This window comes from Ursus americanus, chromosome 32 (genome assembly GCF_024610735.1).
Source record: "Ursus americanus isolate L20-20 chromosome 32, mUrsAme1.1.p, whole genome shotgun sequence".
In the NCBI taxonomy this organism is placed as follows: domain Eukaryota; kingdom Metazoa; phylum Chordata; class Mammalia; order Carnivora; family Ursidae; genus Ursus; species Ursus americanus.
In genome coordinates, this window is record NC_142158.1 from 14,710,015 (window position 1) to 14,735,466 (window position 25,452).

General features: G+C 42.4%; 1 protein-coding gene and 1 pseudogene across 1 annotated transcript in view; both read left to right on the forward strand.

Annotated features, from left to right (window-relative positions):
* The first annotated feature begins 4,326 nt into the window (after window positions 1-4,326).
* On the forward strand, window positions 4,327-5,051 carry LOC148107319 (N-acetyllactosaminide beta-1,6-N-acetylglucosaminyl-transferase pseudogene; annotated as a pseudogene).
* A 10,562-nt stretch (window positions 5,052-15,613) lies between these two features.
* Window positions 15,614-25,452, forward strand: part of LOC123801609 (N-acetyllactosaminide beta-1,6-N-acetylglucosaminyl-transferase) — a 79,689-nt gene continuing 69,850 nt past the window's right edge. The window contains exon 1 of the mRNA XM_087857979.1: window positions 15,614-17,004. Within this exon, the coding sequence (XP_087714105.1) occupies window positions 16,080-17,004 (925 nt within the window). The 5' untranslated portion in view covers window positions 15,614-16,079. The remainder of the gene's footprint in view (window positions 17,005-25,452) is intronic.

Sequence of the window (25,452 nt, forward strand, 5' to 3'; positions counted from 1 at the left end):
TTTCGGTTATGTAAGATGACAGTTCTAGAGCTCCGTTGCACAATATAGTATCGTTCACAAACTGTTCTATGCACTTAAAGGTGGTTAAGAAAGTAAGTTTTGGTTGTGTGTTTTTATATCACAAAAGAAAATGATTTCACAAGTCTTCAACGTCAGGGACTGGGGTAGAATTTGAATGTGACAGGTTTCAGACCTCAGTATTAGGGGTTAGAAAGGAATTCTGTGTCAGATTTTCCTAGAAGGGCACCTGTTCCAGCCAACTGGACAGAAATGCCAGCTTAGGTCAACCGTGGAAGGGCAGGGGGGAGGGCATGGGAGGGAAGATGGGTGAAAAGATCTGCAGTGGGACCCTATAAAGGAGACACTGAATACGAGCTTAGAAATAGGCTGATGTGTTGGGTTAATTCTGGTTTTTATGAGAAATAATCTATTTGCAGAAAACAGCAGAGGAGTTAGAGGACATTCATAAACCGAAATGTCATCACAACTAGGGGCCCTTCACTGGAGTTTTGAATATACCTATTGGCTTTGGTCACAAAATTTCCAAAATCAGTTGTGTTGCTGTGGATATATTTTCCCAATCCTGATATGGCTAGCCAGAAGAGGTGTTATCTCACTGTGCTTCAAAGTGCAAATATTTTACCAGCCTCGTTTAAGAGCACAAATATTACCTTTAGCCTGGGTTTCTGAGGGTACAAACTGAATATAAGAACAAATCTCATGAAGTTAGGATAATCTTATTCCTTTTTTAATTTGTCTTTCAGAGTTCAGATAGGCAAGCGCTTGTGAAATTGTGTTTTCTGAAGTTTTCTCTCTCGGACAAGGGAAGGAAACATTTTTGGAAGTAGCCGATGGCATGGGCCAGCTGCCACTCCCGGGGCGGGCGCTCGATAGCTCTGTGACTTCAGGCAAGCCACTTCCTTTCTCTGGATGGCATCTTGCTTTCCTCTGTAAAGTGACAGCATGGGATAAGAAGACCTCTAACCTTTCCCGTTGTATCCCTGGGCTGTTCTCCTCTGTAACTGTTTAACTGTTCTGGAAAGAAATAGAATTGAAAATTTAATAGTCAAATGATCTGAGAAGAATTAAAATGAAACTTGAATTTTGAGATGAGTGTATCTAGGGCATTGGGGAGAATTTGATTTGTAAGACATCTCTCATTCTGAAAATGATAATATAAGTGCTGGCACATGACCCCCAGTTGCATCTTCCCGCCCTCGTATTCTCTCCGGCTGCCCTCCCTGCCAGCGTGCTCCAAAGGATCCCCAATACCCCCCCACTTCCATACTCCAGACCTCACTTGCTTTCTTTCCATCTAATCTAAGCTGTCCCTCTTCCCATTTTTTTCAGAAGGTCTACTGAGTATCATTGGTTGCTAATGGCTTAATGAGATACTGAGAAGTATCTGTTGTGTCATTCCTCTTGAATAACCTGCTTAAACAATGTGCCTCCTAATGAGACCTCTTAACTAGCACTCTGGATCCCTTGGCTGGCTGGTGGGATGGAGACCTTGAGAGGGACACGTTTTCCAGGACCCCTCCAAAGACACATTGAGCACTCGTCCTATGTCATTGAAGACATGTTCTTTCCCTCAAGTTATGCCCAGTCTAGTGGGGAATGGAATGCTATAATGGCAAGAAAATTCTTCTTTCCTCTCATTCACAAGATTTTCAACCACTGAGAGGGAAAGAAAGACACATCAAGCTACACGGTACGGGGCCACTGAGTGGTAGCACCGTATCTTGCCAAAGTTTGGGCCCAGGAGTCAGGCAAAGCGCTGTGCTATGAATTTTCAATTCACTAGGGATGCTGGTAGACTTTAAAAGTGACCATGTGCAGATAATAAAAACCTGCGTTTGAGAATATTTTTTATGCATCAGAGTCTGCCCAAAGTGCATCCCACTTATTAACTCATTCATTCACAAGAAACCTACTGATATTATCTTTATTTTATAGATGACGAAACTGAAACAGGTAAAGCAACTTGCCCAAGGTCACCCAGCTAGGAACCAGCAAAACCACATAAGTCTCTCTTTAAAACCCATGCCCTCCTATTAAATATGATGTTATTCTAGCATTCACAAGGAAATCTAGAAAATAAGGCAGAAAGTTGTACAGTTGTACCAAGTCCACAACAATCACCTTGATGTGGTGAAAACATATGACTCGCAGAGACACTGGTAATTACAGGGAAGAGATCAACAAACCTTTTCTATGAAAAGCCAGATAGTAACTATTTTAGGCTTTGGTGGCCAGGTGGCTTGTGTTACAACGAGTCAACTCTGCTGTTGCAACGTCAAAGCAGCCATAGCCAATCTGTAAACAAATGAGTGGGTCTGCGTTCCAATAAAACCATACTTACAGACACTAAAATTTGAATTTCATATAATTTTCACCAGTCTTGAAGTAGTTTTTGTCTTCAGACTTTCTTTCAACCGTCTAAAAATGTGAAACTATTCTTAGCTCAGAGGCTGTACAAAAACACGCAGAAGCCTGGATTGGGGCCCCCTCCCCCTCCCCTGCCATAGTTTGTGTAGAGGGAAGAGGAATCACCAGGCTTAATTCAATGATGACGGCTTCATGGAAGGCAGGTGCTGAAAATACAGTGACCAGTAGACAAAAGAGCCTTCCATAGGCTGCTGGTGGAGCAAATGAGCAATCAGAAGGGTACAAAGTCCTGTCGGGAAGGTGGAAGGGCTCCTAACCCAGACTTGGGAGAGTAGGGAAGGGGTACCAGGAAAGTGGTGCCACAGGGCGACCTAATGGATGGGAGGAATGCATCAAGAAAATGTGCGGGGGGGAGAATATTCCAGGTAGAAGACCCATGCAGTCAGAAGAATTAGGTTTGAGACCTGATGGCTACCATTAACTCATCATTGGCTGTCCGGTAAGTCAGTGTACACGTGGGCTTCCATTGGTGCCTCCTCATGTGCCCAATGGACATAATGCAATGCTTACCTCACCAGTTGTCAGTGAGAAGATGGAGACCAGAGTGTGATAAAATATTACAGTTCATTGTCTATGTTCTCCATTTGTGAATTGAATGAGTTGGTCTGAATAATCTGCAACATTGTTCCATCCCTGAAGTTCTATGAATTCCTGATTTTTATTTTTAAATAAAGAGAAACACTGTCATTGAGCAGTTCTGGATGCTGTCAACATCCATGTCAATGGTGACCTGCCCCACCACAACTGAAACTGCCCAAAGTTGAAGAAATATACTGTCCCTTATATTCAAAGATGACATCAGTGATTGTGATGGTGGCTCCTCTCTGAAGTAAAAGGGCTCCAAGATGGGCAAACGTTCCCACCTTCACCGCACATGAGGAGACCCCTCTGAGTTGGGAGCTGCAGCAGATTTGTCAGGGTCTTCACCTGAGGTTGGCCTACTCACTGTCCAGCTCTTGCTCCGTTGGCTCCAGTGGCTCATGTTCTCAGATCTGCTCAACCCCTTCAATGTCAGAGAAGAGCTGCAGACTTGCAGTTGGCAAAATTTCTTAAACGAGTGGCAAATTTCTCTTCTTGTTCAAAATAACAAGTGGGAGTAGATTCCCTAACAATCTAGGGATAGACCTGCAGACTGACTTCAGCGATGGTATGAAGTCCAGCAAGTGACAAACAAAGAAGAGATGGTAGGAAAAATGAAGCTGAAGGTATTTAGGTTTGTCGAAGGACTCGTAGCCATTTCTATAACTCTTTTGTTCCTATATACCAATTTAGTTTCTCAAAAATACCTGCAAGTGAGGAAAATCTCAAACTCCTGTATTTGCAGAAATCTATGACATGAAAGGAAAGAAAATCCACTGGGATGAAAATATACCAGTGACACTGTAGGGGAGGAAAACGTTTCCCTTCTTCCCTTCTAGGTTCTTTGGCAGGTCTAATCATTAAGTTGACATAAGACAGATTAACAGGAGAAAAACAAATTTAATTTCATATGTAGGGGAGCTCATAGAATATGAGACTCAAAGAAGTGACCCAAGCAGGCAGCTTTTATACCTTTTAGACAAAGAAACAATAAGTTTGCAAAGAATCGAAAAGGCGAACAAGTTTGGGCTGGGGTAATAGATTCGTGAAAAAGTAACAAGGTTTGCTTATGCTGCCTTCTTGGCCCTAAACTCCCTATCTCTGGTGATAAGGATGTCTCTCTTTCTCCTAGTAAGTACAGGGAGGGTACCTTTCACATAAGAGATGTATTTCTCGCTTCCAGGAAAACCTAGGAGGGTCAGTGCCTCCTTCTCGCACCAGCTTTTTCTTAAGTAATTTTAATTCAAAATAATCAATCTGCCAAACAGGCATTTTTGGGGCAAGCTGCCCTGAATCCCATCAACACCACTGAGAACTATAACTTGGCAACAATACTGGCTCCAAAATCAATACCTAATGAAACCTCTGTCTGAAGATGAAGCTGAGTTCTCTTTGGTATGTGTCACGGTCATCCACAAAGATTTGGATACATTTGCAAGTCTCTTCAAGACCATTTGCACACCTCAAATTTTCTACTATGTTCATGTGGATGAGAAAGTCATCCCTGCTTTCAAAGATGCAGTGGGAAGGCCATTAGATCTGCTTTGCAAATGCCTTTCTGACTTCTAAGAGGGAGCCTGTGGTTTACACAGACATTTCCAGGCTTTGGTTTTGACCTAAACAGCCTGGTGGTACTTGTAGCTTCTGAATTTCCATGGAAATACACCAGCCATACCCGTGGGTGAGATTTTGCCTGAAAACCAGTGAGGAACTTTAGTATCTGAAAGCATTTTAAGGGAAAACTATAAGTCTAGGGGTGCTCCTTCCTCCTTATATTATCAGATGGACCAAATACATGCACTTAGAGCAGGGATGCTGTTTGTTTTACTTTATACTGCAGACTTGGATGAGAAAAACATAATCTGACATTTGCTTTGGCTCTGCCAATGTGTTCCTCACAAGAGAATTTGCTAATGTTGTTCTTCAAGACCAGAGGGCTATTGATTTACTTGAGTGATTGAAGGACCCCCTACTTTCCTGATGAACATTTCTGGGGGACACTCAATAGCCTTCCAGGTATGTGAAACTTGATTTCCATTCTACGTAAAGTCTGGAAGCAGTGTGTGTGTGTGTGTGTGTGTGTGTGTGTGTGTGTGTGTGTGTGTGTATTTTACCCTTTGAAAATGTGCTTGATAGCGTTATGTATATTCACCTGTTTCCAATCTTTATGGGCATCCTGTAGACTCTTTTATGTGTCTATTTCAATGGAATTCATATAAAATAAATTATTACACTTCTTACATATCAATAATACACTGTTTGCTTATAGAATATACTTATTAAATTTTTACTGCATGTTATGTCACAAATCTTTGATAGGACACATGAAACTTTTTAAAGCAATTATAGTGTGCTGTTTAGGAATTTAATTATCTTCGACATGGATAATTTGGTATGGTCTCATTTTGGGCAAATTTGAATTGTATCAGTTTGGGAAGTTCGAGATCTAAAAAATGTCAATAAGATCCCTATAAGAACAATTTGAAATAATGTAAATCTGTCCAAATTAATTTTTTTTAAAGTTATCAAGAATTTCAAGAATTCAGCACTGTCAGCCAAATGAAGTATAGACTGTGTTTAGGCTTGGCCGTGTGGCAGCCTCACTTAACTTGGTGGCTAGAAATCCCACCATCCATGGTCAGCTCTGTGCCCCAGGTGTGCCTGAGTCTTCAGGAACTCACCCTTCATGTAAAATTTGAAAACCCTATACTAGTTATTGGTGGGCAGAAAATTAAAAAAAACCACTTTTTTCTTATTCTAAAATACAGTCCTATTGTAGAAAATCTGGGAAATGAAGAGAAGAGTAAAGTAAAATTGCTAAATAGATAGAAATTGTAAGAAAACAAAAATTATACATCGTAAAAATTGAGAAGTAATTACTGTGAAAATATTTGTGTTACTAATCTCCTTCTCCATGTATTGCTTTATGTAGTTAGGTTATATATATACATTTTTTTTTTAAGTGGGCTCCATGCCCAGCATGGAGCCCAGTGCGGAGCTTGAACTCATGACCCTAAGATCAAGACCAGAGCTGAGATCAAGAGTCAGACTCTTAAGCTACTGAGCCACCCCGGGACCCCTGTAGTTAGGTCATATTGATTTATATAATTTTGTATCCTGCTACTTTCTTCTAATGATATAAGAGAATGATTGCCCTGTCTTCTGGGAAATACGACGTAACTGCTTTCTTTTTCGCTATGGATGCAGCATAATTTGCCAGTCGTTGAGCATTGATTTCCATTTTCCTACTGTGGAAAATGTTATTATAATCGATGTTGAAGGACATCGAAAGTAAGTAACACCTTTTCACATAAAGCTTTGTCACATTTTAATGTTACTGCCTTCGGAATGAAAACTTCATTAATTGAAAGATAGTGGAGTCACTATGTCACGTGCCTGAAGCTAACGTCAACACCGTGTGTCAACTCTACTTCAGTAAAAACGTCATAACACCCATTAAAAAAAGAAAGTGAGGGGCGCCGGGGTGGCTCAGTCAGTTAAGCGGCTGACTCTTGATCTCCGCTCAGGTCCTGATCTCAGGGTCCTGAGATCCAGCCCAGCACTGGGCTCCCTGCTCAGCAGGGAGTTTGTTTCTCCCCCTCCTGCTGCCCCTCCCCATGCTTGTGCTCTCTCGCTCTCGAATAAAAATGAATAAAATCTTAAAAAAAAGAAAAAGAAATGGAGATTTAGGAACATTTTAAGTTCTTGATACATATTGCAAGATAGTAGGTAAGGAAAGAGAAAACCTTGAGTTTACCCGCTTAGGTTCTTCTCCAAGGGTTCTAGAAATTACACTGACAAAACACAGGTTGTCAAGAGAAAAACAGTTTATGACCACATGCAGCACATTCGCACGGGAGAGACTCAGCAGTGAGTAACTCAAAGGAATGGTTGAAACTTGGGGTTTACACAGCATCTTAACAAAGAACGATACGTTTGTAGAGAAGGAACAAGGCAAAGGCAAAGGAGTTTAGGCTCCTTAGGGGTGGTAAATTGTAGTAAAGGAAAGATAAGATAAGAGCTAGTTAGTAGGGTGTATGATCTAGATTCCTCTGGTGCCTTGTCCATAAGGGTCTAGAGTTGTCTCAGTGATTAAGAATCATCCTATCACTTCATGACCATTTGATGAAGACCAAGCATGAAGAATCATCCTGCCGTTCCTGCTAGACAGGGGAAGGGCAGGGTTTCCTGTGTGTGCTTCTTCCGAATCCCTTCAGCTCACAATCATCCTTACGTCAGAGTGGCAGACTTCGGGTGGCATACCCTGCATGCTCGGAACCCCTTCATTGCCTTCCGAAATATGCTCTAATTTTCGATCAGACCACCAGTGTACAAGAGGGCTTATGTCATCACACCGCTGCTCCCAGTGGATATTCTTAGAGGTTTCTTTTTAAAAGCTATTTGAATTAAAGAGAAAAAGAGCTACACTGTTGTTTTTATTTGCAATCAGTGAAGGTGAATCTTTTTTTTTTTTTTAACGTCTACTAGCTCTTTCTCTGTGTTGTTGTGGGTTGCCAAGTTTTCTCCACGGTGGGCGTGGAATTTAAATGTTCTCTTGTTAATTATGGAGAAGAGCAGGTAAGGTGGGTCAGGAGAAGGAAGGATAAGGGTATTTAGAGAAGAGAATGGAACCCCTAAAGAGCAGGGAAGTCCCAAAGTAATTTGAATGGGCAGGATCGGCTAAGCGGTACAGGGAAGTAATTAGGTCATGGCCAAAGAATGGAAAATCAGCTTTGGCTGAGATCATTTGGCTTGACTGGCTCTTTCAAAATGAGAGGACCCAGTCCTTAACCTTCAGAACAGCTGCTTCATCTCCCCCTACCCCCTCCACCTTCCAGCGCTGGAAGGGTCTGAAAAACACCCATGTATACACAAATAGTTATCTGATGATTTTATTCTTTTGTTAGTAAGAAGACGTAGAATCTCATAAAGCATTCTATTTACTTCTCGAGCAAGAGTCCTGTGGAGTAGGGTCTATATTTGCAGACTTTTGCAAGTGGTATAGAATGCCAGGCTGTGAAGAAATTGAGGAAGTTAAAGGTTAATGAGGAAGTTGAATTGTCAATCTATGTCAGACACATGCAGCTCTTCCGAGGATGAGGGGACAGATAACCAGCCGAAGCTGTTACAACTTTTCTTTTCCAATTAGAAAAGTAATCCATGACCATAAACACGAAAAACAGGAACAAGTATATAAAAACAGGAATTTCTCAGAATCCCAACACTCGAAAGAAAACGCTATTACAACAGTTGAGCTTCTTTTAGTCACTTCAGGAAAAAAGTTATTTAAAGAATTGCTGACTTGCTTTTCCTTTGGCATTTCTTGACTCTACTGCAAATTTTGTGTATGTGTGTGTGTGTTTAAGATTTTATTTATTTATTTGACAGAGAGAGAAAGAGCACGAGTGGTGCGGGGTGGGAGGGGGGGAGCTGCAGGCAGAGGGAGATAGAAAAGCAGACACCCTGCTGAGCAGGGAGCCCAACACGGGCTCGATTCCACAACCTTGAGATCATGATCTGAGCTGAAGGCAGACACTTAACTGAAATTTTGTTTTTGAAAACCCATTGGATTTTATAAGTTGCTTCGAGCCCTTTTTGGGAAGAGAGGAAGCTGGGTAAAAGTATAAGAGCACCTAGCTTGTTCCCTGGAACATGAATCATAATTCATTCCTGGAAGGGTATGTAAAGAGCACATGGGCCTTTTTGCCTGGCCTGAGACTCATGGTGAAGAAACTCGCTCAAGGTATGTAACTTGCATTATGGACGATAGAATCCAGCCTCCTAACTCCCAACCTAGGGCATTTTCTACTAAATCCTGTTGCCACCTTGTGATTTCCCTTCCTTAGTGGGCCAATCTGTGTGAGGAACACAGATCTAACTCCGTTATAACTCACTCTGGATCTGGGGCTATAGGATTTCCCATCTGGAACTAAGTTTAAGGGTGAACCACAAGCACCAATAATCTGTGAAGAGAATCCAAAAAGCCCTTCTCTGACGAAAGCAACCTTTGAGTGGGGAAAATGGCAGGGAGTCTCTGAAAAATACCAGAGAATAATTCTTATGCATCCTACATTAGAGCTTCCTAATGGGAGATCCAGTAATGTCAAGCACAACAGTTGCCCTGTGTAACTGCTTCGAACCTCTCCGGGGTTGGAAGCATTAGATTCAAAGCCCTTCTGGATTCTGTAGGGAAGGGATAAACTGGTAGTAACTGGATAACAGTAACTTGAGACATCAAGACTCCAGGCACAGAGGCTTCTTAGGCTCCCAGGCTAGCCCTTTGGGGGTGGGACTAAAGGCAAACAGAGCTTTGGGCATTCCAACTTTTGTTATCTCACTTCTAAACATTAAGGTTAATTTGGTTAACGTGCCTTTGCCTTAAAGAGAAGGAGGTATTTGCTGTAGGATGCATCTGGGCAACTTTATCTTCCTGGGAATGAGAGGGAGAGAGAGAGAGAGAGGAGAAAGAAGATTGGAGGGAGAGGTGTACAACATTCATTACACCCCCTTAATCCCGAGCAGTATACAATCCAGTAGGATTAAGCTCATGTGGGCTGCCTTTATGTTTTCTGTTTCTAGAACCTAGCACAGTGCCTGGCATAAATAAGCACACCAAAAAATGACTGTTGAAATGAGTGATGAATCATTCAATAGTGGTACACGGGATTTCCATTTCTAAAGGCTTTTCAAAGAATAGCTCAGGGTAGTGGGGGGGGTCTCCTTATGCCATGTACTTACTGGGGACTGTGATTTTTTTCATTTGCCTTGTTAAATCATTAGTATCCATACATATTTAACTTTTCAGTGGTTATTAAAAAACAATGTTCATTTTGAATTTAATGGTTGACATTATGTTCCTCAGTTTCCTTCAGGCAAGGGAAAATGCTTTCAGAATTTAACAAAGTACTTGGCACTGTGTGGTGGTTAAAACATAGTTCTATTTCATGAGTCCCCACAACATTCCTGTGAGGCATGAACTCCAGTGGAGAACAGGGAAAACTGGACCAACTAGAAAATCAATGAGGTAGGTTTGTAAGTGATTTCTATGAAAATCCAGCTCCCAGAGCTAAAGACAAATCGACTACTTAAAGTCAGGTTTTGTCAAACGCAGAGCCACTTTTCTGTTTTCCTATGTTTTCAATCTGGGCCTGTCGCAAGCCCGCTCTGAAGGCAGGTCATGGTTGTATATGGTTCCACAAGGTCGGCTTTATGCAAGCACAGAGCAAGGTAAACACAGTTGTAAAGCAGGTTCAGGATTCCAAATTCAACGGCATTTCACCGTGCATTTAACTTGGCTTCATCCGTGGCACCCAGAACAATGCCCAATACAGTTGAGGAAGGAAGACACAATAAGGAGTAAGAAGTAATGAACCAAAGGCGAAGTCAACCCACGAGCTCGCGGTGAGCTCTCGGTGACTGCTGCTTGTTATGTTCAAGCCGTGGAGGATCTCTGTCATGTTCAGCGATCAACCAGGCAGAGCCTTCGGTGGCCGCTGCCTTTCAAATGCGGTCAAACGTGTGGAGAATTTGACAATTTGCTGCAAGAGTCCTCCCCTTTTTAAGACTTTAATCAGTCTTGGGACTTTGCAGGCCTCTTCTGAGTCTATTGTTTATTATCTCCAGGTTCTTCTAGGTTCATGTGGCCTTACCGATTCACAATCCTTAGTCCTGTCAGTCTGTGTCGTGTTGGGTGATATCTGGTCTCAGCAGCAATGTCCTTGGCTGCTTTCCTGATTATGTCACTACCTGACATGAGTGACTCCATCTTGCCCTCTGCAGGGCCTTTGGTAGTCACCTCTTGTAAAGAAGGCTTTTTGGTTTTTTTCTTCACCATCCAGTGGTGGATTGGCCAAATAGGGAGTAGGCATCCAAGAATTTCTTGTAGACTGTGGGCTTTGAGAAGAAAAAATGGGGACATTGCAATTCCAGCACCTGGGGACCCTACCGATTAGGGGACCCTACCGATTAGGGGACCCCTGCTTTGCACTCTGTTCTGATTGAACAGCATGTTGCAATCGGAAGAAGGGAGGCTCTGTTCTTTCGTCATGTTATTCTCAAGGGATCAGAACCTCAAGGTCACCGCTATAGTAGGAACACTTGTGGCAGCAGCGGCCTTAAGTTCCTAAAACTTCCAAATCAAAATCAAGGACTTCTAGAGGAGTAGAGTGGAAAAGGGAAAGAATAGAAATCTTGAAAGGTAAAAAAGCCAAATTGGCACCCGGATTGGACCCCTGTTCTTTCTTGCCTGACACCCAATCTCGAAAATCCAGCCAAATCTCAAGCCTGAGGATTTTCTGAGCCGGGAGAGGTTAGATTGTCCAAGCACCTGAGGTCCGTGGGCTCAGACTCCATTAACCCTCGGCATTTAAAGTGAGGGTGACCAGTTATCTCTTCACATGCAAATGAGCTGGAAAGTGATTCGGTGCCACAGACTTGACTTAACGCTGCTGCAGGGATGCTATTCATCTCTCAGCCCTTTCCTCAGCTCTGTGTTGTCCCAGGGCTATTTATTTTTTATTTTTTTTATAATAATATTTTTTTATTATATTATGTTAGTCACCATACAGTACATCCCTAGTTTTTGATGTAAAGTTCCATGATTCATTACTTGCGTATAACACCCAGTGCACCATGCAATACGTGCCCTCCTTAATACCCATCACCAGTCTATCCCAGGGCTATTTAATCAACTGCTTGAAAAGAACCAGCTTTTCCATGCATTTCCATGCTCTCCTACATCCAGTTACTCTGTGTTAAACTCCTGCAATCTTCCCCATGTGTTCCCTGCACTCTGTCCTTTCCTAAACCTTTCCCTCAGGCTCTGATGTCTCCGGCCAGCCCTGAGCTGGGTGCTGGATTCCTCCCAGAATCCTCCCACTTCCACCAGGAGGTTGATGATGGAGCCTAGGTTTTGGAATTGAAAACCCGAGACTCAGAGGTGTGCGTGGCCTGGCAGAGAAGGAAGCAGCCACTGGGGGTTGGAAGCCCCGGAGTAACTGCAAGGGTGTTTCCTCAAATTTACCCAAAAGGGAGCTGTGAGGGGTGAGATCCAGTGTCTTGTTCAGGGGTTCCAAGCTGTCCACAATGGCGTTGGTCCAACTGGAGACTTTCTGACACCCAGTCCGGGGCTCTTCTCGTCTATCTTAAGCCCTGTTGCTTCAGGCTACTTCCTGTGGTTATAAAAAAGCATTGATGAGGATAAGACAGGGTACTGAATTTAACAATAGTAAATATATCAATAAACAGAGGAAGAAGGAAGAGGAAGAGAGGAGAGCTAGGGCAGGGAAAGAGCTGGAAAAGTGAAAAAAGGCTAAATGTCAAGAGCACGTAAAATCAATTTAATCCAAGACACTCATTCCCCACGACTTCAACCAGGCTTCCATAGACTCTGAGCAAGTTTCCATGTGGCTTCCCTGGTGTTTCTAACTTGAGCGCAGAGGCGACGTCACGATGAAATATGTCAAAAGTGTTCTGGGCATCCCGTTGCCCCAAGAATAAGTAAGATGAAGTTCACGGGCAGCTTATCCATGTCTGTAGAAGTGAAGCCTTTCTGCTCCTTTTCTACAACCAGTTGTTGAGATTAAACTCTAAGTGCAGTTTTCTTAGTGGAACAAAAATTAGTTTAAGTCTAGGGGTGAGAATTTATAGTGTATGTTAGTAATGGGCTCCTGTCTCGCTCAGCGGGAAGAGCATGTGGCTCTTGATCTCAGGTTTGTGAGTTTGAGCCCCATGGGGTGTAGAGATGATGAAATAAATAAATAAATAAATAAATAAATAAATAAATAAACAACAAACTTAAAAAAATACTAATAAGCAAGCCTATGTTGAACGCTGGGACAAAAATTTACACCCTGGCATTTATTGGGTGACCAAGCCACAAGTCTGAACTGGTTTCCAGTTTCTTCAGAATGCCATGCTACCGGATCCTTGCCACCAATTTAGGATTAAGGGCATTAATTTTGATCTAATGCTGCAGCTGGGATGAAGAACCGCACTGTTCTTTCTGGTCCTCCATTACCACCCCCTTCTATTATTTCACACAAATGCAAGAGCCCAGAGCTCAGGATTTAGGAGGATGATTAGTGGTGCCTTGCTTAGGGACTCAGGAAAACCAGGAGGAGCAGAACGAGCATTTCCCACGTGTCTTACACGAGCACCAAGAAGCGAAGCATCAGATAAACTAGGTTGATGGGGGAAAAAAAACCTGGATTGGTACTAACTCTTTAAAATATGTGTAGCAATGTTGAGGGGCACCTCGGTGACTCAGCCCATTGAGCATCTGCCTTCAGCTTAAGTCATGATCCCAGGGTCCTTTTGGGGGGGGGGTCCCTGCTCAGCGGGGAGCCTGCCCCTCCCTCCCCCTCTGCCACTTCCCCTGCTTATACTTTCTCTGTCTCTCTCTTTCCCCATCCAATAAATACATAAAATCTTTAAAAGAGATAAATAAATAAAATTAAACATGTTCAGCATTGTTGAAGGCTCTATTTTAAGTAATTGCGAATGTTTCTACAGCTCGAAATCAGAGTGCCTTGTAGCATTCAGGGAGGTACCATTAAGGACTGCCCGGCAGCAAAATACTAAACAGTAAATGTTCTTCGCCCTCTAACGATAAGTTCAGGGAGCTGTTGATTTAGAGAAGAGCCAGCCAACTGTTAGATATGCATTTCTGCATGAAATGTCTGGAGGGATGGGACCGTGCTAAGAATGAAAGTGAGAGCCAAAATAAACACAGGCCATTATCTGGATATATTAGGAGAAGAAGCTGTAAAGGTTTGACGAGTTCAGGTAAGCGTGGTTAGGTACTGATGGCTTGATTTAATCACCCCCGGTCCCTTTCATTTGATGTGGTCAGTGGCTACTTAGAGGGATAGTAACATTTTTTTTTTAAATGAGAGAAATTTTAGTCATCATTTCAGAAAAGATTCTTCTTGTACAACTACTCTATTGAAAAAATGACTTATTCAAAAGAAGTCTAGTTACACACATGAGAGATAGTTACGTGAATAGGTATTTGGGTTGATTGAATTCTATTTCGGGTCACATAGACAAGACTGTGCATCTGACTCATGCTATAGAAGCCGGTTACAAAAACAAGTAAGACTGACTCACCTAGTTCTGGAGAATTTCCCTGGGTCCATTCTTATCTTCATTTCCTGCGCTCCCAAAGATCCCCTCATCAATGCATAAAGCTATCAACTGGCGCGGGAAAAAACCAAATAATAACTCCAGTCTTGTGTTCTAAGGTAATGATTGTGAAGACAATACCCAATGGAGACTGAGGAGCACCACGGAAATGTGAAGCTATGACACTGACTGCACAACTCAGGAGGCACACTTGCAACTCCCGTGTTCTTGGTGAAAATCGAAACGTGTATGTCTACAGGCAAGAGGTAAATAGACTACCAGACATGAAAACACTGTGTTTACAAACGCTCTGTACTATTTTGTTGTCTTTATAACTAAGATGCATCGGGAAAACTGGTACGTTCAACCTACCCACAACCACAGACACAAATAAAGACGAAAAGTCCGTCATACTTGGGATCTCGCACTAATGTGATCAGGGAAACAGGGAAATGAAAACTAGAGCACTCGATCAATACGTATTTGATTGTGCTGCTTGTGCAGACAGTGGTGGGAGCTAGAAAGAGATGAGGGACGTGTGAGCTCAGCGCTAACGCACCACTCATCTGAGTGTGCCCCACGTGCATTCACACGCGCAGGCAGCTCACTACCAAATAAAGTAAAACTGATCTGTGCTATCTTTGATGTGTCATCTAACTGGCGCAAGCTCGCGGACGAGAGAATAAGGAAAGTGTAAAAAAGCTTCAAACGAGTGGTGGCGATTTTGTCATTTCTTGACACATGATGGGGGAGGGGCTTTGGTTCGCTCTGTCTCTCAGCCCTTTTTGTGGGTGGCCAGGCCCATGAGCTCTTACACATATTATCTTGTTTTATTCTCATGACTGACCTACAAAGGTGGTAAAATTATTTTCATTTTTTACATAGGGAAAACCCCTTTGAAAGGGTTTGTACATTTGTAAAACTTCTCTCCTTGAGTTCTGGAACTTCCCAGACTGAGACAGCTCCTCTCTCCTGCCTCTCCAGGCCTCAGGCTGCTCCGCAGATACCCAATTTGGGCTAAGGTGAAATCAACCTGGCATTTCACTAACTTCAGTTTTAGCCATTACACAATTTTGGGATAAGGACAGCTCTTTGGGTTTGTTTTTTGTTTTTTGTTTTTTTTGGTTTTTTAATTAGCCTTTATTTATCAAGTGCCCCGGTCACTTGGTGTAATAAGTTAGGTGGTGAGGTAAGCTTGCAAATGTGCCTTTTTAAGGACCTCACCTAACAGCAGAGAAAATTAAGCCTTGGAAAGAATTTGGCTCCACAGCCAGTCATATGCCTTGCTTTATTGCATACCCAGCCAATATAGGAAGGAGGGTGAGTATGTGTGGAAAAAGACAGGTTAAGCAATTAATTTTTAAGCACTAAATATTTATTGACAGAATATCTCTCCAGGCAGTGTTCACATGCTTAGAACTGAAGCTTTTAACTTGGCAGTGCTGCTTAAGCAAACAAAGCCAGTCAGTTGAACGCAATGATTAACAGGAAGTTGGGGAACTGACACAGTTGCCAACCTTTGGCCGGAGAAGAGGCTAGGGCAGAAGTCTTCGGGGGATGACTTGCGGAATGGTGATCTCACCGTTGGCTGATTTTACGGCGGAGGGATCGGACACATCAGAATCAGGATCACCCTGAGGCAGCTTGTTTTTGTGTGGTAACAGGTTGCAGGGTAACGGGAGCCCGAGCAGAGCAAACCCAAAGGAGCTACTTCAGAAACGTGTCCAAGAAAGGTGGGAGTGAAACACAGCGGCGAATGAGAAGGGAAGGAAGACAGCAGAAGGACAGAACGGTCAACTGGAAGCGCAAGGAGCAGCTGATCAGAACTGCATCTAAGATGATTTATGGATTCTAGAGAAAATGTAAGTTAAATATATCTACACTCTGATCAGCTCTCGAGAGACATTTCCCTCACTTTCTGGTCTTGAATGATGGTCTCTTGGAAGCATTGTCTTTTTACCGTGTCTCTTCTCACTGCCCTGATTTTTGTCTTTGTTTACAATAACGAGTTAGGGGAGGAGAAGCATTTTCTGAAGGCATCTCTGTCCAATGCTTCTCTGTTAGCAGAAGTCTGTCATCAGATTTTTAAGGGGAAGGTTTTTTACCCAGGAGAGAATGCTTTGAAAACTACCCTCAGTGAATCTACCTGTTACGAGTACCTGGCTCAAAGTCACTATATAACAGAAACACTATCGGAAGAAGAAGCGGGGTTCCCTTTGGCATACACGGTGACCATCCACAAAGACTTTGGCACTTTCGAGAGACTCTTTAGGGCAATTTACATGCCCCAAAATGTCTACTGTGTTCACGTGGATGAGAAGGCGACCGTTGAATTTAAAGATGCAGTGGAGCAATTACTGAGCTGCTTCCCAAATGCTTTTCTGGCTTCCAAGATGGAACCAGTTGTCTATGGGGGGATCTCCAGGCTCCAGGCGGACCTGAACTGCATCAAAGACCTCGCGGCATCCGAGGTGCCGTGGAAGTACGCCATCAACACGTGTGGGCAAGACTTCCCCCTGAAAACCAACAAGGAGATAGTTCAGTATCTGAAAGGATTTAAAGGGAAAAACATTACCCCGGGGGTGCTGCCCCCAGCTCATGCCATTGGACGGACGAAATACGTCCACCGGGAGCTATTAAGCAAAAAAAATTCCTACGTGCTTAAAACAACAAAATTAAAAACTCCACCTCCTCACAACATGACCGTTTACTTTGGCTCTGCTTATGTGGCCCTCACAAGGGAGTTTGCCAACTTTGTCCTCCAAGACCAGCATGCACTTGACTTGCTTTCTTGGTCCAAGGACACTTACAGCCCTGATGAACATTTTTGGGTCACGCTCAATAGGATCCCAGGTATGTGTGTCTCTTACCTTTTGTTCTCATGGGTAAACTTTGCATGGTCGATACTGAATGAACTGCTTTTAAAAATAGTAAAAAGAAGAAAAAAGGTTAACAATTCAAAGATCTTTACAGTTTTAATGTTAATTAAAAAGAACTTTATAGTGGTTCTGCTCACAGATATCACTCATGATATGACTCATGTCCATTTTACCAATGAGGAAACTAAGGCATAGAAATTAGCAGGGCAGAGGTAGAGCTCAACCGTCTGACTTGATTTTGCTGATACGCCAAACTGCCTTTCTGGACCCACAGACCCACTTCAAATATGTGCGGCAGCCTTGAGACAGGGCAAAGGATTGAGGGAAAGTGGACGGTGCCTATGAAAGACTAAACCCAATTCTCCTTAAGTGTGGTGTCATTTACAATCAGAAATAAATATTATAAAGTAAATTTGAATGGCAGTTTCAACACTTTAATAATACTTTTGCGCCTGTCAAAGCCCTAATAGCTAAATTCACATGCTTCCAAAATGGGAGCAGGGTACAACTTTCAAACTTTTATTTGCAGGCTCTCTCCTGGAATTGAATCAGAAATTTAGAGCCCCTTAAAGATTTGTAGACCCGTGCCTTCATTTCATAGACAAAGAAACTTAAGTCTGATTGCGTGATGTCCTCAAGCTACCCAACCATGAGCCATTGTGCCAATGATATAAACCAAATCGCCTACACCTGATGTTCTTTTAGTTCCGTTAGATAGATCTCAGTCGTTACTAAATTAACTGCACCTTTCCTTTGGCCCAAGTTCTAAATGATATGAATGATCTCAAGTTGTTTATAGTGAACTGACTCAGTCCTGCTAGTTCAGTTCAGAATAACTCTTCAGGTTCACAGTTCAAGGGAAAAGTAACTTGAATCGTTATGAGGATCAGACTCATGGTTTCTTGAGATTAGTGGTTCTACCCTTGATGCATACTACATTCACCTGGAGCTTTTAAAAATACCTAAGGCCAGGCCCCATTTCCCACAGGGCCTGACTTCTGGGGTGGACCTCACCTTACATATTTGTCTGGTCTCCATGTAATTCTCAGGGACAGCCAGGGTTGTGAACCACTGCAGATGCTTGTTTTAGATGTCGTTACACAAAACTTCATGGACTTAGAATGCTTTTTTTTAACCACTTGTAAACAACCTCTTATTTATTTTTAAGGTTTATTTTTAAGTGAGATATAATTGACATATCACATTATATTAGTTCCAAGTGTACATACGGCATGACCTGCTATTTATAGATATTGCAAAATGATCACCACTCTAAATCTGGTTAACATCCATCATCAAGTAGAATTGCAATTGTCTTTTGCTTGTGACGAAAAATTTTTTATGTGTGATGAGAACTTTTAAGAACTGATTTTTTAGCAATTTTCAAATATACTGTCAGAGAGGAAACAATTTACCTCTTCTCTTCAATGTTCTTCTGGCTGGTCTAAGAACTCAACTGACATGAGACGAATTAACAGGAGGGAAAAAACCCAAAGTTTAATTACGTGTGTACAGAGAACCAATAATGAAAGTAAGACCCAAAGAAATGATGGTGGCAACCAGCTTTCATATATTTCAGACAAAGAGACATAAATCTGTGAGAAATTGACAGGACAAAGAAAATTTATGTTTGGAAGCTTCAATTGGTAAGAAATTCTAAACAGGATTTGGGCTAGGGTAATAAATTAGTAAAAGTACCAAGGTTTGTTTCTACATTCTTCTCAGCTCTGAATTTCCTACCTCTGATGAGAAGGATGCCCTTTATTTCTCGATACAGGGAAGGTAGCTTTCACATGGGAAATTTATTTCCTGCTTTCTGGAGACAAAGGGTGGGAGGAGGGTCAGGATATTGCTCTTGAGCTGCCTCTTTCTTTTCTTTTCTTAATTTAAATTTTACTTAGTTAACATACAGTGCAATATTGGTTTCTGGAATGGATATCAGTGATTCATCACTTACATACAACAACCAGTGCTCATTACAACAAGTGCCCTCTTTAGTCCCCATCCCCCACCCACCTTCCCTCCATCAACCCTCAGTTTGTTCTCTATCATTAAGAGTCTCTTATGGCTTGTTTCTCTCGGTCTTTTTTTCCCCTTCTCATATGTTCCTCTGTTTTCCTTCTTAAATTCTACAAATGAGTGAGATCATATGATATTTGTCTTTCTCTGACTGACTTATTTCATTTAGCATAATATACTCTAGCTCCACCCACATTGTTGCAAGTGGCAGGATTTCATTCTTTTTGATGGCTGAGTAATATTTCTACATATATATATATATAAATTCATCAATTGATGGACATCTGGGCTCTCTCCATAGTTTGGCTATTGTTGATAATGCTGCTATAAACACTGGGGAGCATGTACCCCTTGAAAGCTGTATTTTGTATCCTTTTGGTAACTGGCTCTTTCCTAAGTAACTTTAATTCAAAATAGTCAATATGCCAAAGTGACACATTTTTGGGGTGGGCTGCCCTTGGCCCCCACAATATAATACAATATTATAGTCACCACGTTGTACATTACATCTCTAGGACTTATTTATTTTAAAACTGGAAGTGTGTACCTTTTGACTACCTTTACCCATTTGCCTCCCACCCCCCCACCTCCCATCTCTGGAAACCATCAATTTGTTCTCTGTATTGTGAGTGGGTTTTTTTCCCCCAGATTCCACATATAAGTGAGATCATACAGTATTTGTCATTCTTTGTCTGACTTATTTCACTTAGCATAATGTCTTCGAGGTCCATTTATGTCACAAATGGCAAGATGTCATTCTTTTTTATGCTCAGTAACATTCCATTGTATATATATCTTCTTAATCCATTCATCCACTTATGGGCACTTAGGTTGTTTCCATGTCTTGGCTATTGTAAATAGCACTGCAATGAACAGGGGGTGCCATATCTTTTTCATCTAGTATTTTTGTTTTTTTCAGATAATTACCCATAAGTAGGATTGCAGGATCATAGGGCAGTTCTATTGTTAACTTTTTGAGGAACCTCCAAAATGTCTTCCAGAGTGGCTATACCAATTTACATTCCCACCAACAGTAAGAGGGTTCCCTTTTTCCCACATCCTCGCCAAGACTTGATATTTCTTGTCTTTTTGATAATAGTCATTCTAACAGGTGTGAGTGAGGTAATATCTCATAGAATCCTTTTTAAATCTGTTTTCCAAAAGCTGTAAGGGGTAATGTTGTAGTGATAAAAGAAATCAGGACTCAAGAAAGTGGGGGGGAGTCATGACCATATAGTTGTTTATATGGAATGAGGGAGGAATAACCCTGCTTCTGACTTACATGTTGCTTGGATCTAGCATGATGTAGACTGTTTTAGGCATGAGCACCATACTTTAAGCAAGGATATTGACAGTGTAGTTTCCAAAGATAGCAGCCAAGAAGGATAAAAGATCAAATCCCATTTTTTTTTTCTAGAAAGGACCAAGGCAAACAAAAATTTTACTCAATCTGAAAAAGATTTGAAGAAGGATCACTGCCTCCACATAATTAAAAGACTTGCTCATTTGGAAGAAGAATCTAGGGTCAGTAGTGGGAGATTTAAAAAACCTGTCACTCTGGGATTAGAATGGGTGGTGAAAAAGCCAACGGATATGTAGAAACAAAGTAGGAGAAATGCAGTAAAGGCAGCTCATTTATCAGGTGTTAGACAAGATGACCTATGAGTCTCTTCCACTCTGAGAGTCTGTGATTCTAAAGAATGATTCTAATCAGTTTGTTGAACAGAAACTTAAGGGTAACACCCTAGCTTCTCAACCTGGTTTATCTATTGGAAATGGATTTTTACACCACTAGTGCAGTTACAGATCAGTGAAGCAATGGAAAACCAATGTACTCCTCCAAAACTTAGAAGAGTGAGCCCTTGAAGTAGTTTCTGTCTTACATGTATGAAGGATCCTTTTCTTTCTTTCCTTTTTTCTTTTAAGATTATTTGTTTGACACAGAGAGAGAGAGAGAGAGAGAGAGAGAGAGAGGGAGCACAAGCAGGGGGAGTGGCAGCAGAGGGAAAGGGAGAAGAAGACATCCCTGCTGAGCAAGGAACCCAACGCAGGGCTCGATCCTAGGACCCTGGGATTATGACCTGAGCTGAAGGCAGATGCTTAACAGACTGAGCCACCCAAGTGCCCCTGAAGGATCCTTTCTGGAAGCTGATATCCCCTCACTGGTGCAGCTGGCTCATGCAGGACCTGGGTGAGCCTGAGGAGAGAGCTTGGTCATGAGGAGGGAATGGAACTGAAACCTAAGTGTCTGTCTTGTTTAACTATCCCTCCTGTTATGTGGATATCGGAGTCAATTCTGTTTTGAGGACATTTCTAGTTGATGTAGGAAATTGGCTGGTTGGTTGTTTTGGACTCTTTAAGATTGTTCTAGTTGAATGCAGTGACTGGGGGTTTATTAGGATTCTCAACAAAGTAATAGGCCAGGACAAAAATCTCACTGACAAAAGGGCCTCCTGGGGAGCTAGAACAGCACCACCCGGTAGAAATATAATGTGAGCCATATACGTAATTTTACATTTTCTAATAGCCACATTAAAAGAAAGAAAAACAAACTGGGTGTTATATGCAACTGATAAATTATTGAACACTACATCTGAAACTAATGAAGTACTATATGTTGGCTAATTGAATTTAAATAAAAACTTTTTTAAATATACAAAAAATAAAAACAAAGAGGGGAAATTAGTTTAAATAATATATTGTATTTAACCCGGTATACCCCAAATATCATTTCATTTGTTCATGTGGCTGTTGTACATGTCACAGGCGTCCTCCTCGCTCTGGGTACAATGGTCAGACAACAGCGATGCCATCCCAGCAGCATCGAGGAGTCAGCCACGCTTGTGTGTCAGCGTCGACACCTCTGCTGCTTTGCCTTTGCCTGCTTCGTTTTCCTTTTCTGAAATTCTTACCCTGGCTTCAGAGCTTCACTTGCTGGTGCTGTCCACTGCCCACGGCTCGTGGTCTCTGTGTCTTCCTGCTCCACTGCCAGATTCTGTGCTGTTCTGTTGACCACAGCCCCTCCCGGCGTCCCCTTCCAGGTTGCGCAGAGAGTCTTGCTTTGGGTCATGTAGGAACTGCAGGGTGAGTCCCTGTGCTCACCTTACATCCCTTCACAGGGTGCCACTGCCTGCTCTGTACATGGCTGCCCTTCATTTAGGTCTCAAGTTGTTCCAGTCAGCTGTGGGTTAAAGCACAAAACAAAACATGACCCCCCCCCATCCATAATAAGTGCCTTACGAAGTGGCAGGTCCCCTGGAAGCCTCAGAAGGTAAGAATTTGTGCAGAGCCCACACAGGTGAAGGTGCTCATGAGGACAGAAGGGCCACAGAAAAGGAGTTCACCTATGGTCTTCTTTTTTATGTTAAGATTTTATTTATTTATTTGAGAGAGAGAGAGAGAGCATGCACGCACAAGCACGGGAAGGGGCAGAGAGAGAGGGAGAAGGGCTCCATCCCAGGACCCTGAGATCATGACCTGAGCTGAAGGCAGACGCTTAACCAACTGAGCCACCCAGGTGCCCCCACTTATGGTCTTACAGAGATTTCCCCCTCCCCAAATAAATAAAAATTAAAACGAATAAAGAGGTTGCCCAATAAACTCGACTAGCTGTTTGTAATTAGGGCTTCCTGCCCTCCCTGCTTCCTCTCTCTGCCTCCATCTTTCCCCCACTTTTCTCTAAGCTCTCTCCTCCCCACCTCTTTTCCTTCATCTAGTCTGCAACAAGATGGCAGCCTCTTAATCTTCTGACTCAGCTGGGCATTTCCAATTAGGGAAAAGATCCATTTGTAGGCCCGAGGTGCAAGTTCTTGGCCTCCCACTTTCCTTCTGAGTTTCTCCTCTTGTGTGCGTCTGGTTTGCATGGCTCTGCCTGGTTTAGGGACTCCCAGTGGGTGTTACATTCGTCGAGTGTTCCTTGGATTTAAAGACTTAAAAACTGACCAATGATTTCTGCCTCACTTGCTACAAAGGACTATTTGGAATATGATTACGTGGGAGTTTATTTGAAATTCATATTAAAATCTGAACGAGTGAAAAAAGAAACCCGAGCAACAACAGGTTTTGTTGGAGAGGGGAGGAGAAAGGAACGCCAAGGTGCCTGAGGGGAAGGGACAGAGAGAGGAAGAAAGCTGGAGATCAGTGGACTGAAAGGCAAACTCCCTGCTTCTCATTTTTCTTTCCCCCTGCAGCCAGCTTACGGACCAGCCCCAATGGTTTTCTGTGTCATACATGCACCCCTGTGCCCTTGATAGGGGAGACCTGCTGCTGTGGAGTCCATGCTAGGGTGACTCTACCATTCTCTGTGACTGGCTAATCTCTTTAACTCCCATTTTTGTAGCAATCCAGTGCGGAGTTGCCAAGCTCTTGAGAGAAGCAACTACAGGAGTCAGGGAAGAACAGATCTGAATCACGATGGTCCTGGGAACTCATGCTTGGGGCCCCAGTGATTTGGCTGGGACCTTGCTATGCCCAGAGGGAATTTATGTTCTTCAAACACATTACGCTCACAGAGCTTCCAAGAGCCACTGGGTGTATGGGCAGACTTGAGGTGGGGGTCAGTGTACGTCTTAATATTAGCTTGAACAGTATCTTTTTATGTCTGGTGGAAAATACCAATTTTCTCAACTTACAGGAAAGGGAATTGGTGAATGGGGCCCCCATGGGTTCTTTTCAAGGAAATATGGTGTCTTGAGAAGGTGAGAAATGGCATAAAACAGTTCACCTTTATGTAGACAGATTAGCACGGAAATAGTAGTATTAGTTTTATTTTTCCAGAAGAAATGGGGGCAGGGTAGAGGGAAGTGGTTTGTAACGTGTGAATGATCTTATCTGTGTTATACTTTTGTCTGCCCTCCTCCCCTGGTCACTGAATTTGCTCTTGGAGCATTCTGCGGCTCATACTCTATCCTTCCTTTCCTCTTTATCCTTCCTCACTAAGTTAGACTATTCTTTCCCAGTTCTTTTCTCCCAAGAGGATGACCTGTATTATCTTGACAGTCACAGCCTGGTAGGACTGAGGTCACCTGCAAGTTCAGTGGTTTAAGTTGTGGAATACTAGGCTTACTTGCTTATGATGACTCAGCAGGGCCAAGGACGACTAGAGATCTTGACACTTTTTTGAGTTCTTAAACTCAAAATACTAATAGTTTCTGCAAATCAGAAATTGCCCTAAGATGCAGTTTAGTTGATTTATATGCATTTTACATATCCCCAAATATTACTATCAAAATGGTTTGCATCACAGTGACGACGTATACGAACAAGTTTGCTTTGTTAATTAGAGCATCTTCCGGGATTTCTGAGGAATAACTGGAGACGTGACCCTAGAGTAATTAAATCAAGACATTAATATTAAGATTTAATTAATTTAATGAAGATATTACTAGTACTTAATATTCAGAGATAACATTTCCTCCTGTGGTGACCCATCTTAATTTTATACTGAGGAAGATAAAAATAGATTGAAGAGAAGGAAAAAGGAAGGGATAGGCCTAACTGAACTAGAGTCAGTGGTCAATGAGAATGCCTTTTAGACTTCAGTGGTCTGTGGAGAGTGTTGAATAAATGATCTAAAGATCTGTTTATTCTGTGGAGTCAGAGGGTGGCTTCTGTTTGCTGGTGGGATTTAAAAGCAGACCGTCTTGGCTCTGCCACCTACACTTACAACTTCGGGCAAGATGCCTAATTTCTCTGAGACCGATTCTTCATCTTATTTTGATGATAAAATATCTCCTTGTGGGCCTGTTGGAAGGATCTGGCACGTTGTAGGAACTCAATGTCCAAAAAGAGGGGAACAGACTAACTTATTAGATGTTGATTTTTGAGGTTTTAGTGTTACTATTCTAAAACTTCCATGTGTGACCAGAAAAACCCATAAACATTTGGTTTTGAAGGTGCAGGGATAGAAATCAGGTATGGGGGGGCGCCTGGGTGGCTCAGTTGTTAAGCATCTGCCTTCGGCTCAGGGTGTGATCCCGGCGTTCTGGGATCGAGCCCCACATCAGGCTCCTCCTCTGGGAGCCTGCTTCTTCCTCTCCCGCTCCCCCTGCTTGTGTTGCCTCTCTCGTTTGCTGTCTCTCTCTCTCTGTCTAATAAATAAATAAAATCTTAAAAAAAAAAAAAGAAAGGAAAAAGAAATCAGGTATGGGGCCCACGAAGTTACCCCCAGCTGTAGCTTTTCGTGGCCATGTCTCATGTGTAGAGCCTAAGTAGATGGTTTCTTTTTCCTCTTATTAGAAATGGTCTGTGACTCGTTGAAATCCTCTCACTCTGCCAAGCCTCTGTCGCTCTAGATTGGTCCAAAGACAAATAGTCTCTCCACCCTTGCTGGTGCTGTCCCCTTGTTCTGGAATGTTCTTTATTCTCATTGCCCATTCTAGCCACTTGTTAAGATCCAGCTGAA